Genomic DNA, 12,106 nt, shown 5'->3' with positions numbered 1-12,106 from the left:
TCTAGTATAAACCGATTGGAGCTAAGAATTAGTCATTTCACACCGCTGCGGAACTAAATGATTATAAGATTGCTGGCTTTCGCAAATGATTCTGTAGTAGAATAGAAATTATGTAATAAATATTATGTTTGTAAAAGAACTTGTGGTGTTTAATTCCTCGAACCTGTTACTATTATGTTAAATTGATGTTATATTTACTTTTTTTTGCATCGTCCTAGATCGTACCAAGGACCTTAGTCGACCTAATCAATCAGTATATAGATTAAATATTTATTAATAAATTTTGGAATTTTTCCCGAATTTCTAGCTAAATAATTACGGATTTTCAAGATGGCGGCCAAATGACAAGATGTCGGGTGTCTCAGCAATAATAAATGATTACTGCACTCTAGCGGATAAGAATTAAACTAACATGGCGTCAGCGCACTCTCGCCGACGATACACTGATGATGGCTTCCAGCAGACGAGGACAAGATGGCGGACATGACGACATACTACCTGACGATATATATGCTTTGAAAAAAAGTGGTGGGAGTCAGTATGCCTGCAGCCACCGCGGGGGGAAGGATCGGATGCCATTTTTATTTTTTTTTTGCACTCGTCGGGTTTGAACCGAGGACTCCGAGCTCCGTGTCGTAAATGTTTGTTTTTTAAATATTTTATTAAATTTTTTATTATTTACTTTTTTTATAATTTTTAAATTTTTTCATTAAAATCGGATAATAAATTTAAAGATGGCGGCCGTAACGAAAATTGCAACGATGACGTCATAATTCAAAATGGCGGATAACACAATGCCGGAATGTTCGAGAAAACGAAATGACGTCATCCAAGATGGTGGATCCAAGATGGCCGTCGGGGTCAAGGTCAAAGGTCAAGGTCACATCCTGATAGAGGCTTAACTGAGGCTTGAGTTAAGGATGCTTAAGCCTCTATCAGGACATTTCTAGCCGCTGGGATTTTTAAGGACTAAAACGGGAAATTTTCCCTCGAAACGTGAATTTTTCCCTCGAAAACGGGAAATTTTTTCTTAAAACGGGAAATTTTGAGTCATTTTGAGTCAATTTTGAGGAATTTTGAGGAATTTTTGCCGCCGTGACGTCACAAATCCAAGATGGCGGTCGACAATCTTCAATCCACCGCCTGAGGCCTGATCTCGGAAATACTATTATATACTACTTGGGATATATATGTATAAACTTATGAGTTGACTATTGGTTTGATATCTATGTACCATGAAATGTAAATCAATGTTAAAATTTTCCGAAAGTCGCACCATGGAAACAGTTACAATAGGTAGTATGTCTTTGAAATCTACCTAAAAGTATGACACACGTAATATAAAACGGACTTTGTTGATTAGATATGAGTTTATGAAATCTCACTACATTTATTGTAGACAATATTTCCATAGTTGGTAACGAATGAAACATTCATATAGGGTTCAGTAAAGCCACGCAAATGCTGACATTTACTTTGATATTTCCTTATTCATGGCTTTAGGGGATTTTCTGGGCGGTTATATTGCAGTGACAAGCAGGAAACTCGTTAATTAAAAAGCTGTAAATATCAAGCCAGAAATACTGAAACCATACAAACAGTAATGTCATTTTTACATTCATTGTGTACATTTTTAATTCCATTTCAAAAGGAAATAATTGTGAGCAGCAAAATTTGAACCAGGAATAAAACCGTTATAACCAATTCCCATTCGTTTAATAGATTCACTTCATAAGCAGAGTAAGCGTTTATTGAATTTTTCTTTTTCAACCTATACAATAATTTTAATTAGAACAAACTTTTGATCAACGTGATTTGTTTGAAATCATACATGATTTTACTAGAAAATGGATTTACTTCATTAAAAAATATATATTTTTACTATTCATATCTCATTCGTAGGTTTCCCCATTTTATGGCGTCAATAATACATGTTGTTACAATCACTAAAATAAAGTTTGTGTTCTAAGATATTTTATTTGTACCCATATTCACACCTTATTAATAGCTATAAATACTTATGCGTGAATGATAATCTTGAAGTTAAATAAGTATCAAAATTAGATTTAAATGTCTAATAGTAATTTAACATTTTCAAATAAGTCTTTTATCATATTATTATACAAATGTAAAGTTTGTAAGTTCAGAAGTTTTTTTTATGCTTAATAAGATCTTAACTACAAAACCTGTACTTTTTTATAAGGATGTTTGTAATTCGTTACAATCATATCCAACCATTTTACATTACATGCACCAAAACGAAATTTGTGGAGCAAATTAGTGTGGTTAGCTAGTTTAATATTAAGTTACAACATACAAATATTATGAATTGTGCACGGAGAAAACACGTTCAACACGAAACCACTTACGTTCTTTTAAATGAAAGATGTTAAAAAGAATTTACAAAACTAATATGTCAGGTCTACATCACGAAAATGGTTAAAGAAATATCGACACTTCAATATCCTTTAACATATAGAATTTAATTTAAGAAACTAACCTACTAATTTTTTATGGGTTTAACTAAAGTTGAATTTGATGTTGCAACAAGGGTGTAAAATGACTTTATGGAGTGACTTTGTCTGTGTTTAGAGTTTAGATCCGTATTAGTTTATGGAGGAGGTGTTGCATAAAATACACTTTAGTCGCCTTCAATATGGCCCTAACTAAAATCCTAGTCATTAGATGTGGGTTCTCAACATCACTAAAGGCAACAGTGGCAATGGTTCATTTCTGTAGGTAATTTCTTCGTGTAAGCCGTGAGTTATTGCCTCTCATGAAAATTTGCGTGCTCGGTTTTAAAATGGCGCGAACGTGTCTTAATATTCACTACTGTTAATTAAAAATTATTTTCTTGATAAATAAATTTTATCTTGCCTAAATTAGCTCATTTTCACATTTATAAAACATAAGTTCATTTTCTGCATTTAGTCAAAATTTTGCATAACTATTTATTTTTTATTTTTGAGCCTATGTCAATGCAGTATTAAATATTTAAGATTTTGGAAAGATAATATTATATATACTTGAAAAAATTATATTCTGATTTTTTTTTTTTTTTTTTTTTTTTGTATTTCTTCGTCATTGTATTAATGTAAAATGCTGTGCTTGTTTCAAACCCGCGGTGTCCCATGTGGAGTGTGCGTGTGTGTGGAGACACAAGGGGACACCAGGACTGACAGTGCCGCTGCTGGCCGCAGATGGCGCCCTCGCTCGTGCTGCTGCTGCTGTGCGCGCGCGCCGGCCTGGCGCGGCCCGACCTGCGCGACAACCGCCTGCCCTCCGAGCAGCAGGTGCTGCGGGAGCTGCTGCTGCCGCCCGACCGCGGCCAGCCCGAGCTGGAGGCCTCCCTGGGGCTGCCCAGCGACGAGGACAGCTTCAACGAGCTGCGCGGTCTGCTGGCGCACAGCGGCACGCACCACTTCGTCTCGTCCAGCTTCCCAGGTACACCTGCACCCACCTGCCAGCACTACTTGCCTCTGGGTCCGGATTGTTGAGCGTCGACAGCCATCTGGGATTGCGACAGCACGGAAGTCACCTTAGATGACCTTGACCTTTTATACTGACCTTAACCCCGGCCACCATTTTGAGCCCGTCATTTTAGTTTTCCCGTCAATTGATTCATAACAACATCGTTTGCACTTTTCGCCACGCTTAATATTTTGAATTTCCGCGATCTTAGAATCGAGTGCCCCAATCACTCGCTCGAATTGCTATTTTTGTTATGGCCGTCATTTTGAAAATCCGTAATTAATGCCAGAATTTAATGAAAACTTTTTTTAAATTCATAAAAAAAATTAGAAATTTAGAAATTCGGGAAGAATCCAAAAAATCATCAAAAAAATCACTTGTTAAAATTACGTTTGAATCGATAGATTACAGTGTTTGGTTTATTACTTAACTAATGCAAAAAAAAATTGTTTAAAATTACAAATAATAACAGGTTCGAGAAAAAAACAACGAAATTGCTAATAAATATTTATTACATAATAGCTACAAGAAATAAAAATAGGAAATTTCTTCCGTTTCTCAATATATACAGTCTTTTTAGAGTACGATGCAAGTCATTTTGTCTTGACATGTCTTTTCATTTTATCTGGTCGACTAATTGGTGTACCACATTTTTTCGCACACCGAAGTATTTTCGATTTCATTAAAAGGACAATGGTGTATTTAATGAATTTGATCTTGGAATATTGGCAAATGTTTTGTCACAGAATCCACAGTTGGTTTCTAATGAATGTTTAATCAGTCCTTTGCAAAACCACATGTGCTTTTTTTATTTCTGTAATGTATAAACTGACTACAACACACGTTGCACTGATGGTTAATGCGTTCAGAGATATTATTACATTGTGTGTTACGTAATCACGAATTTTCCAGGTTTTGATGCTCTCACAGTAAGTACAGTCAGTTGATGGAACACGGTCAGTTGCTGCTTCCTTTATCATTGTCACTGGTAGTGGCGGATTTAGAGGGGTGCACAGGGGCACTTTCCCCCTAAAATGATAAAATATGCACGTTTATAATATGACTTCTAAAGTAATGACCAAATATTATACTAGGTCCAGAGTACTTGTGCTCCACCCGGAAGTCAATCCTGGGTTCGCCCCTAGTCGCTGGCTCTGTTGACAACCATTGCAACACTGTTGAAACGTTTGCCATGGAAGTCATCAAGGTCTGCTCTGCTGTCGATACTGCATGCGTCTAAATTCCCTGCAGTGCTGGAAGAGTAGGTGTCACTTTCGACACCGTCACCAAAAGGATCTGCGTCATCGTCGTCATCACCATCGGGATCTCTTGAGCTGTCAGCAACGTTTCCATCGAGGTCTGCACTGTTGATGGTAGGCCTTCCATAGAGGCTGTCGTTAATGATGGTAATGATGCCATCGAGTTCACAAGAATTCCCAGATACCGGGCTAATATGTGATATCAGTCAAACTAGTCTATCCACACTGCACCACTCCCAGAGATTGACTGAGAGACTCATCGCTTGGGCCTCACCCATATACTTGCGGCGACTGGTAAGAGACGTGAGTCAAAACAACAGCCAGTTTAATTTTTTAAAACAGGTTCTTGCTAGCACTTAACTGGCTCGGTAATGATATCATAATGTCGATTTAGACTATCTCGATGTAAAATGAGTTTAGTGCATTTGATGCACTGAAACAGTATTCTTTGTGCATTAATCCCGCATCCACTTCCTTGAAGTTTTAGTGAATGGCTTTCCATAGTATTTGCATTGGCGCGATGAAATTCCACTGTTGATTGAAGTCTCCGAGGTTTCTGGCGAAACTTCAGCCAATGGAACAGCGCCTGCTTATTTCCCATCTGCATTCGGTATCACAGATGCCATAGAATCTCCGACGCCATCGATGTCCTTGCCATCAGGATCTCTGGTGCTGTCCACTTTGCAGCCATCTGCGTTCCCGACACGATTCTAGGCCTTCTACCAAGAACTCTGCAGTTGTCGGCTTTGCTGCCATTGAGGTCTGCGCTAACATCCAGGTATCGGCTGTCGCCATTGCTGTCATCAGATTCTGCTCCGTCGATGGTAGACCGTCCATCAAGGCCGTCGTTAAAGATGGCAAAGACGCCATCATGTTCTCAAGAATAGACAATTATGAGACTTATAGACCGGACTAGTCAAACTAGATGATCCGCACTGCAATGCAGCCAGAGGTGGACTGAGGGTCCCGTCGTCTGACCTCACTTATAAGCCCACAGTTGCTGGTATACTACGTGAGTAAATTCAGTAACTTTTTGTTTATTTAAGATTTATATTAGGCTTAACTGCAGGTACCTTAACACTAGAAATAAAAACACACATATTTCAAATTTCATAAATTTATTTTAAAAAATACAAAAATACTGTTAAGGTTAAGCCATTATGCATTTTCGTAAGCAAAGTCTGTAACGTTGCTAGGATGCCTCGTTGTCTCTGGGAACTGTGTCATCGATTCCGGTTCCAACTCGTTCGCTGGTCTCGGCTCAGGATCACAGGTATCCGACTGGTCGTCTTCGTCGGAAACGACTGCTTCAGTGAGGCAGGGATGACGAAATCTGCGGCCACGGCTGCGAATTGGCTTTGACACGGTGCTTGTTGGGACAGAATCACTGACTGAACTACGACGAGACGCACGTCGTTTGAGCGTCTGCGTAGATGCATCGCAGGTTGCAACAGGTTGCAACACGTCCAAGTTTGGCGTTGTACGTGTAGACGAAGCGACTACTTCTTCGATGCTGGGCTGAAAGGATCGTGTGTGGTCTCATGTGAGAGACGGTACAGTTTCTAAGTTCGCAGAAATCTAGAAGCCATTGAGTCGGTTTGTAGGAAAGTAAGAAAACGTCTAGTGCTGAGCACCTTCATCACAGGTTTCCATATGTGTGCAGATACCCGACATCCCAATTGCTATACTCAACACTGCTGATGGTAGGTCTTACGCACACATACACGTTGGAATTATGAAACGAATACATCTTATTTTTAGGTTGGATGATAACTATAGGCACGAACCGTTGCATGCCTTTTATATATGCAGGCTACTGCTCACACTGCGAGTGCCATTTCCGCTTTAGCTGCGAGCTTGAACAGGTACATACTCGTTCAAACTTGCTGCATGCCATAAATTGCACTAAGCTTGGTAAGGGAAGGACAGCCATTGTCGGTCCACAGGTCTATAGTTTCGCTGGCTCCATCGCAAAACTTGCTCAGCCATTTCTTTCTGCTCAGGTCCAGTGACATAAATAATGCCTCGCAGATTCTGCAGTAGCAAATCATCATGAGCATTTTTCACTTGGTGATGCGGAATTTTACCTTCGTTGTACTCCAGGCCATGATAGCATTTACGTAGCCATTCATTCGAGTATTTACTATTCTCATACAGTAATTTATAGGGATACGGAAGCTGGAAGGGGCGGGTTCGAGTCCTGCCATCATCCTCGTACGTGACGGCAATCTGCTTTAGTACGAATCCGTTTTGGCTCTGTAGTACAGTTGCAGTACCTCTTGCCGCTTACAATGCTCAGCCGTAACTAAATTAATCCCGCAAAACACACTGTATTTATGAGAGAATTTTCATAAGCTTGTCTCAGCAGATGTGCGATGCAAGTCGAACCTGAAGTATCAGACAAGAAGCATAGGTGTTTGGTGGAATGTTTCCGCTCGTCGATATCTCAATCCTACAGTCGATGATTTTGGAATTTATTAGATCATTCTGTTTGGAAACGTCAAAGACCAATAATGGAGCCTTGTTCTTGAAACTATAATGACTCAATATCGTCGACTGTCCGCGACTATAGTATGCTTTCTGAAACTTGGCATACATTTGATATGCGAGAAGAAATTTTCCACTTTCAAAGTCCATGTTCATGTCTACATACGAGTGGCTTTTGCTGTTCAAAAATATTTTTTTATTACGTATTTGACAGTTATCAAATATGGAGCGGCTCACCCCTGCAACTAAACTGTCTTCCAAGACGAGAAAACCTTTGATGTATTTTGTTTTTATCGTAGCGAAGCTGGACGTTACTTTACAGTTAATACGCTGACTTTGAGATAAGCCAAGTTTCCAGAGTCTGCAGTGGCTTTCGTGGAGGAAGGATCCATCACAATTTTTAAACGAAATTACCACGTTGGGTCTGAACCGAGGACTACGTCAAACCAATTATTAGTACATTTGAATAAATTCGGTTCGTACAACTAGCTTGTCAAGTTGTCCCGCTGTTAGTCACAATATGACTCGGTGGCTAAGCTACCGCGTAGCTTAGCTACGAAATATTAGCACTACATGGCCAACCAAATATCGCACTCCAAACTACTCGCACGTGTTCAAGTAGTTACAGGAACGTATACCAGTATCCATGTGGTTACATGGGTGATTTAATGTTAATCCTTAGTTTTTCTAACAAGTATACATAACCTTTTGGCTGGACACAACATATTACTTAATGTTGAATATTTTTAGAGGTTAATGTTCGTAAATTTGTGTATCGTAAACGTCATATGTATTCACCTAAATTAAAATATTTTATTTATTTCATCCAGCATTTACATGGGACAAAGAGTAAGAACATTTTTTAAAAAATGCTGCTTTATATAATATTCATGCTCGTATTTGCACAAAGTTTTTACAAACATTTTGAAATATATTTGGCAATCAAGATTTATTATCTGAAACCCAGGAATCCATCACCGTAAAGTTGCTGAAACTATGTCGTGGAAATTCGTCAACCGCTTTTACTCAATCAATTGCGTGGATACAGAAAGGCAGCCAGACATGTTTATCCATCTCTCCTCATTTCAGTCACGAGAACCTATTACAAGCCTGAAAAACAGTTACTGGTAAAAAGAAAATGGCAAACTATCATTGCAATAGGTGATCTAGTGCAAAATTTAATTACCACGCAGAGTTGATCTGAGACAACGGGAGAATTGTTGTGAGCATATTGATATCAAAAACTATAGAAGCAACATGATGCTTAAGATGTAATATTACCGTAATAAATATACTTAAAGTTTAAAGCCAATCAACATACGTCTCCACAATACTATTTCTGATATTAAAATTTTCTAATGTGAAGAAAATAATATAAAGTTAACATTGTTTGGAGGATTCTGATCTAAAACATTTTTTCGTCAACATGTAATCCCGATTTTGAATTAATTAGAGAACTAATAATTTGACCATTAACACTTGAATGATTGCTGTCTTAGCCTACATCATAACATCACTTAACTGGTCATGTTCTGTAAATGATATCTGTAGGCAATTTTTAATGTACAAACATTAGCTATCCCTTTGTCCCCCATATAACCGCAACTTCGCGTTGACATTTTTCTAAGGAAGACTTTTTTTGTGTTGATTGCCACACAGTGATATGTAAACCAAATCGATAGCAACTCGTACTCATAAATTATTAATCATTGTAGAGGCTTGCGGTCAAACAATCATCGATTCTCCACGTTATGTGCATGTAATTTCAAATCAATCATTGATAACCATATATTATTATGCTTCTCTCCCCCATAAGTGCACAAGTTGCCTGTAAAGCACTTCATTACTAGTTTAAAAAGTGGTTTTCATTCAGGAAACATCATAATGTGTAAATTATACATGCCATTTTAAATGCCTTTGGCATAATTGTGTAGAAGCTGTGTAACGTAAGAATGGCTTTTGGTGCTTGTCGTTATTGAACTTTTTTTTTTTTAACTTGGGCATAATAATAGTTTTTTTTAATGAGTTTTAAACTTGCCTTTCTTCTTTATTACGCATCTCAGTTTAAAAACAAATATAAATATTCAAATATAATTTTTATAGTAATTTATTTAAGTAATAGAGTATAATTTACGAAATAAATTTTATTTGTAAAAAAAGTTGTTTTTATTTCTTGAACCTCTCACTTTTTTTTAGTAAATTTATGTGATATTTAATTGAATTACAGGACTCAATCAAATAAATCAGGGCAGTGTCCCAGGCGGGAAACCCCAAATACCTAACAAGGGGTGGGTAAGTTCTCTGCCTAAAAAGGTAACGGAAGGGGGAAAACCTGATGCAGAATGATAAGCGGAAAAGAGGCCGACTTTGACGAAATCGGAATCGGTATTCCACAACATCAGGTCACTGCAATAGAAAGTACTTAATTCAAGCGTTCGCTTTGATTACCCTTGGAGTAATATGCGCTGCTGAAGATCGGTTTAACAGCCCATACCGTGAGCATATTTTTGTAAACCGTGGATTGAAAGTACTTGGCATTATCCGGTACTAACATGGCGGTTGCTCCAAACAATTTCCAGACATTATCCCTTAAACTTTTGACGACGGTGACAGCCTTAATAATTTTTAAGGGCAACATAATCACAAACTTAGAAAAAATATCTAAAGTGGAAATGAAAAGGAAGAAGATATAGTTTCCTTAATAAAAAATCATATCGCCGAACCTAACTGGAATATTAAATTTTTGGTATGAATAATACATAATATTTAACAAATATCTACAGTGATTATTTTTTTAAATCATTAAAAAAGGGATAATACTTGTAGGTTCACTTTTATAATAGACTAGTACTGTATCTCTAAACCTTATAAAACTTAAAACGATTTGAATTGTGTGCGAATAGTAAATATGCAAAACTACTAACTCTAACTTAACTCCCTACTAACTACTAACTCCCTTTAAAATGGTGAAAATAGAGTAAATTTGGTTGTTTCAAGAACGGTCATGTCACTGAACAAATTTATTGGGAGTTAAGTTAAGAAACTGGGAACGAATAAAATAACTATAAATTTTGGCCGTCTAATTGATGTGCCAAATTCTTATTTTATATTCTACTGAATTTAAATTAGTAAGTATATTTTTTTTAAATTTAAACGTATGCCAAATAAATTTATGTAGAATATATTAAATTTGGCGCAACTATATAAATATAATAGTTGTTCTTTAAATATTAAATTGAATGATTCAATTAATAAATTGATATATAATCGAAAATGTTGGTCTATAAGTGCATTGTATTTCACCAAATCCACTACATTTGTATGTGTGTATTTAAAGATACACATATTTCACATTGATAATTTTATTCTGTCGGAAAAACCAAAGAGATGTAAAGGTTTTCAGATCAATTTGTTGTCTCTTAACATGTCTACGAATCTTCAAACAAGAAAGCTTTAAACTTATTTGTTGTAATCCACACTTTAAAAATAGCCGAAATTGTTTCACAGTATCCTTGAATTTTATTCCTAAGGATATTAATAAGAGGATTTTTTTTAAATCAATGCAAGTAACTTTTTTCTAATGGTGAGAAAAAGCTCAAAAAATTTTATGAAGTTTTTTACAGAAATAAATTCTGGCACAATCAACATTCATTAGAATAAAAAATGTTAATCCTACAATTCTTTGAATTACAAATCTTACAAATATTTTGGTAAATAAATACTTGGTTACTCTAGGATGTTCGAAATTAATTACATAATTTTCTTACAGTTATAAAATATTATTTCTGTCTTAGAATTCACACGAACAAGCCCGTGGGTAATAAACTGTTTCGTTCATAAAAATTTCTCTTGGAACAAATTATTTAGAATTTAAAGTAACGCGCGTGCACTTAAATTGTGACAGCGCTCGAAATAAATCAAAATAATTATTTGGAACGTATATTGTTCCGGGTAAATGAACCACACAGTGCTGGCCGTATATTTGGGAAACAAAGCTGCGCGTCCTTGCGTGTGACATCATCAGTCTCGCTGGAACAACGCAGGATCTAGTCCTTGCGGCGGATCTAGTGTCGTATCTCTCGCGGCGCGGCGCGGCAGACGACGCGGACGGCAATAGCGGCAATAGCGGGCTGGTAGTACTTCGTGCCGTGCTTTATGCCGGTGTCCTCAGCAGGTCGGTCACCACCGACTGCCACGCATTAGTCGCGTGTTCGGGACGCGAGTCAGCGCGTTGTCATTTCCGAACTGCCCTCAGCTGCGTCTAGGCACAGACAAATGTCACGTTCTTTTAATGATTCGTGCAAAGGATCATTTTGATTGTAATGCAATTCCTTGGGCATACGCAATTGCAGTTTGCCACTGTTTATCATGGAGAAAAAATTCATCAATGCAAATAAGAAATAAAAAGGAAAAAAAAATTGAACCTAAAGAAAACAGCTTAAATCAGCTGATGTTAAATAGATAGAATAACGATGAAACCTACACAGATATTATGGACAACACAACAACTAAAGCACACACAGACAAATTAAAAAAAAATTGCTTTTTGAATTTCTTGCAGATATAAGATAATATGTAAAGGTTTCATTTAATTTATTCCTATATTCCACAGAAAATTTTAAATTAAAAATGTTAGCGATGGTAAAGGCTTGCTAGAACCTCGATAAATTTCTGTAATACGCAATAGTTTAATTTAGTTATTTCTGGTACAATATGTTTATTATGATTCTAAAGTTCGTTGACTTAGAGACTTCGGGTATATTCGGGCAGGGCATATCCGCCGTTCGACACCTTCGTGACTACGAACGCAATCTTGTCAATCATTTCAGATACTTTGTAGCGAATGTTATTGTGAGGAATGCTGGATTTCGCATTCATAGTTACAGCCA

The 12,106-nt window shown here is 37.0% G+C and overlaps 1 protein-coding gene across 1 annotated transcript in view; it reads left to right on the top strand.

Annotated features, from left to right (window-relative positions):
• Positions 1–12,106, top strand: part of LOC134541550 (uncharacterized) — a 112,175-nt gene that overhangs the window by 70,583 nt on the left and 29,486 nt on the right. The window contains exon 2 of the mRNA XM_063385064.1: positions 3,201–3,444. Coding sequence (XP_063241134.1) covers positions 3,201–3,444 — 244 coding nt within the window. The remainder of the gene's footprint in view (positions 1–3,200; positions 3,445–12,106) is intronic.

The sequence above is a fragment of the Bacillus rossius genome (assembly GCF_032445375.1).
Source record: "Bacillus rossius redtenbacheri isolate Brsri chromosome 4 unlocalized genomic scaffold, Brsri_v3 Brsri_v3_scf4_1, whole genome shotgun sequence".
NCBI lineage: Eukaryota > Metazoa > Arthropoda > Insecta > Phasmatodea > Bacillidae > Bacillus > Bacillus rossius.
Note: the sequence above shows the minus strand (reverse complement) of the source record. Positions and strands in the feature narration are given on the sequence as shown.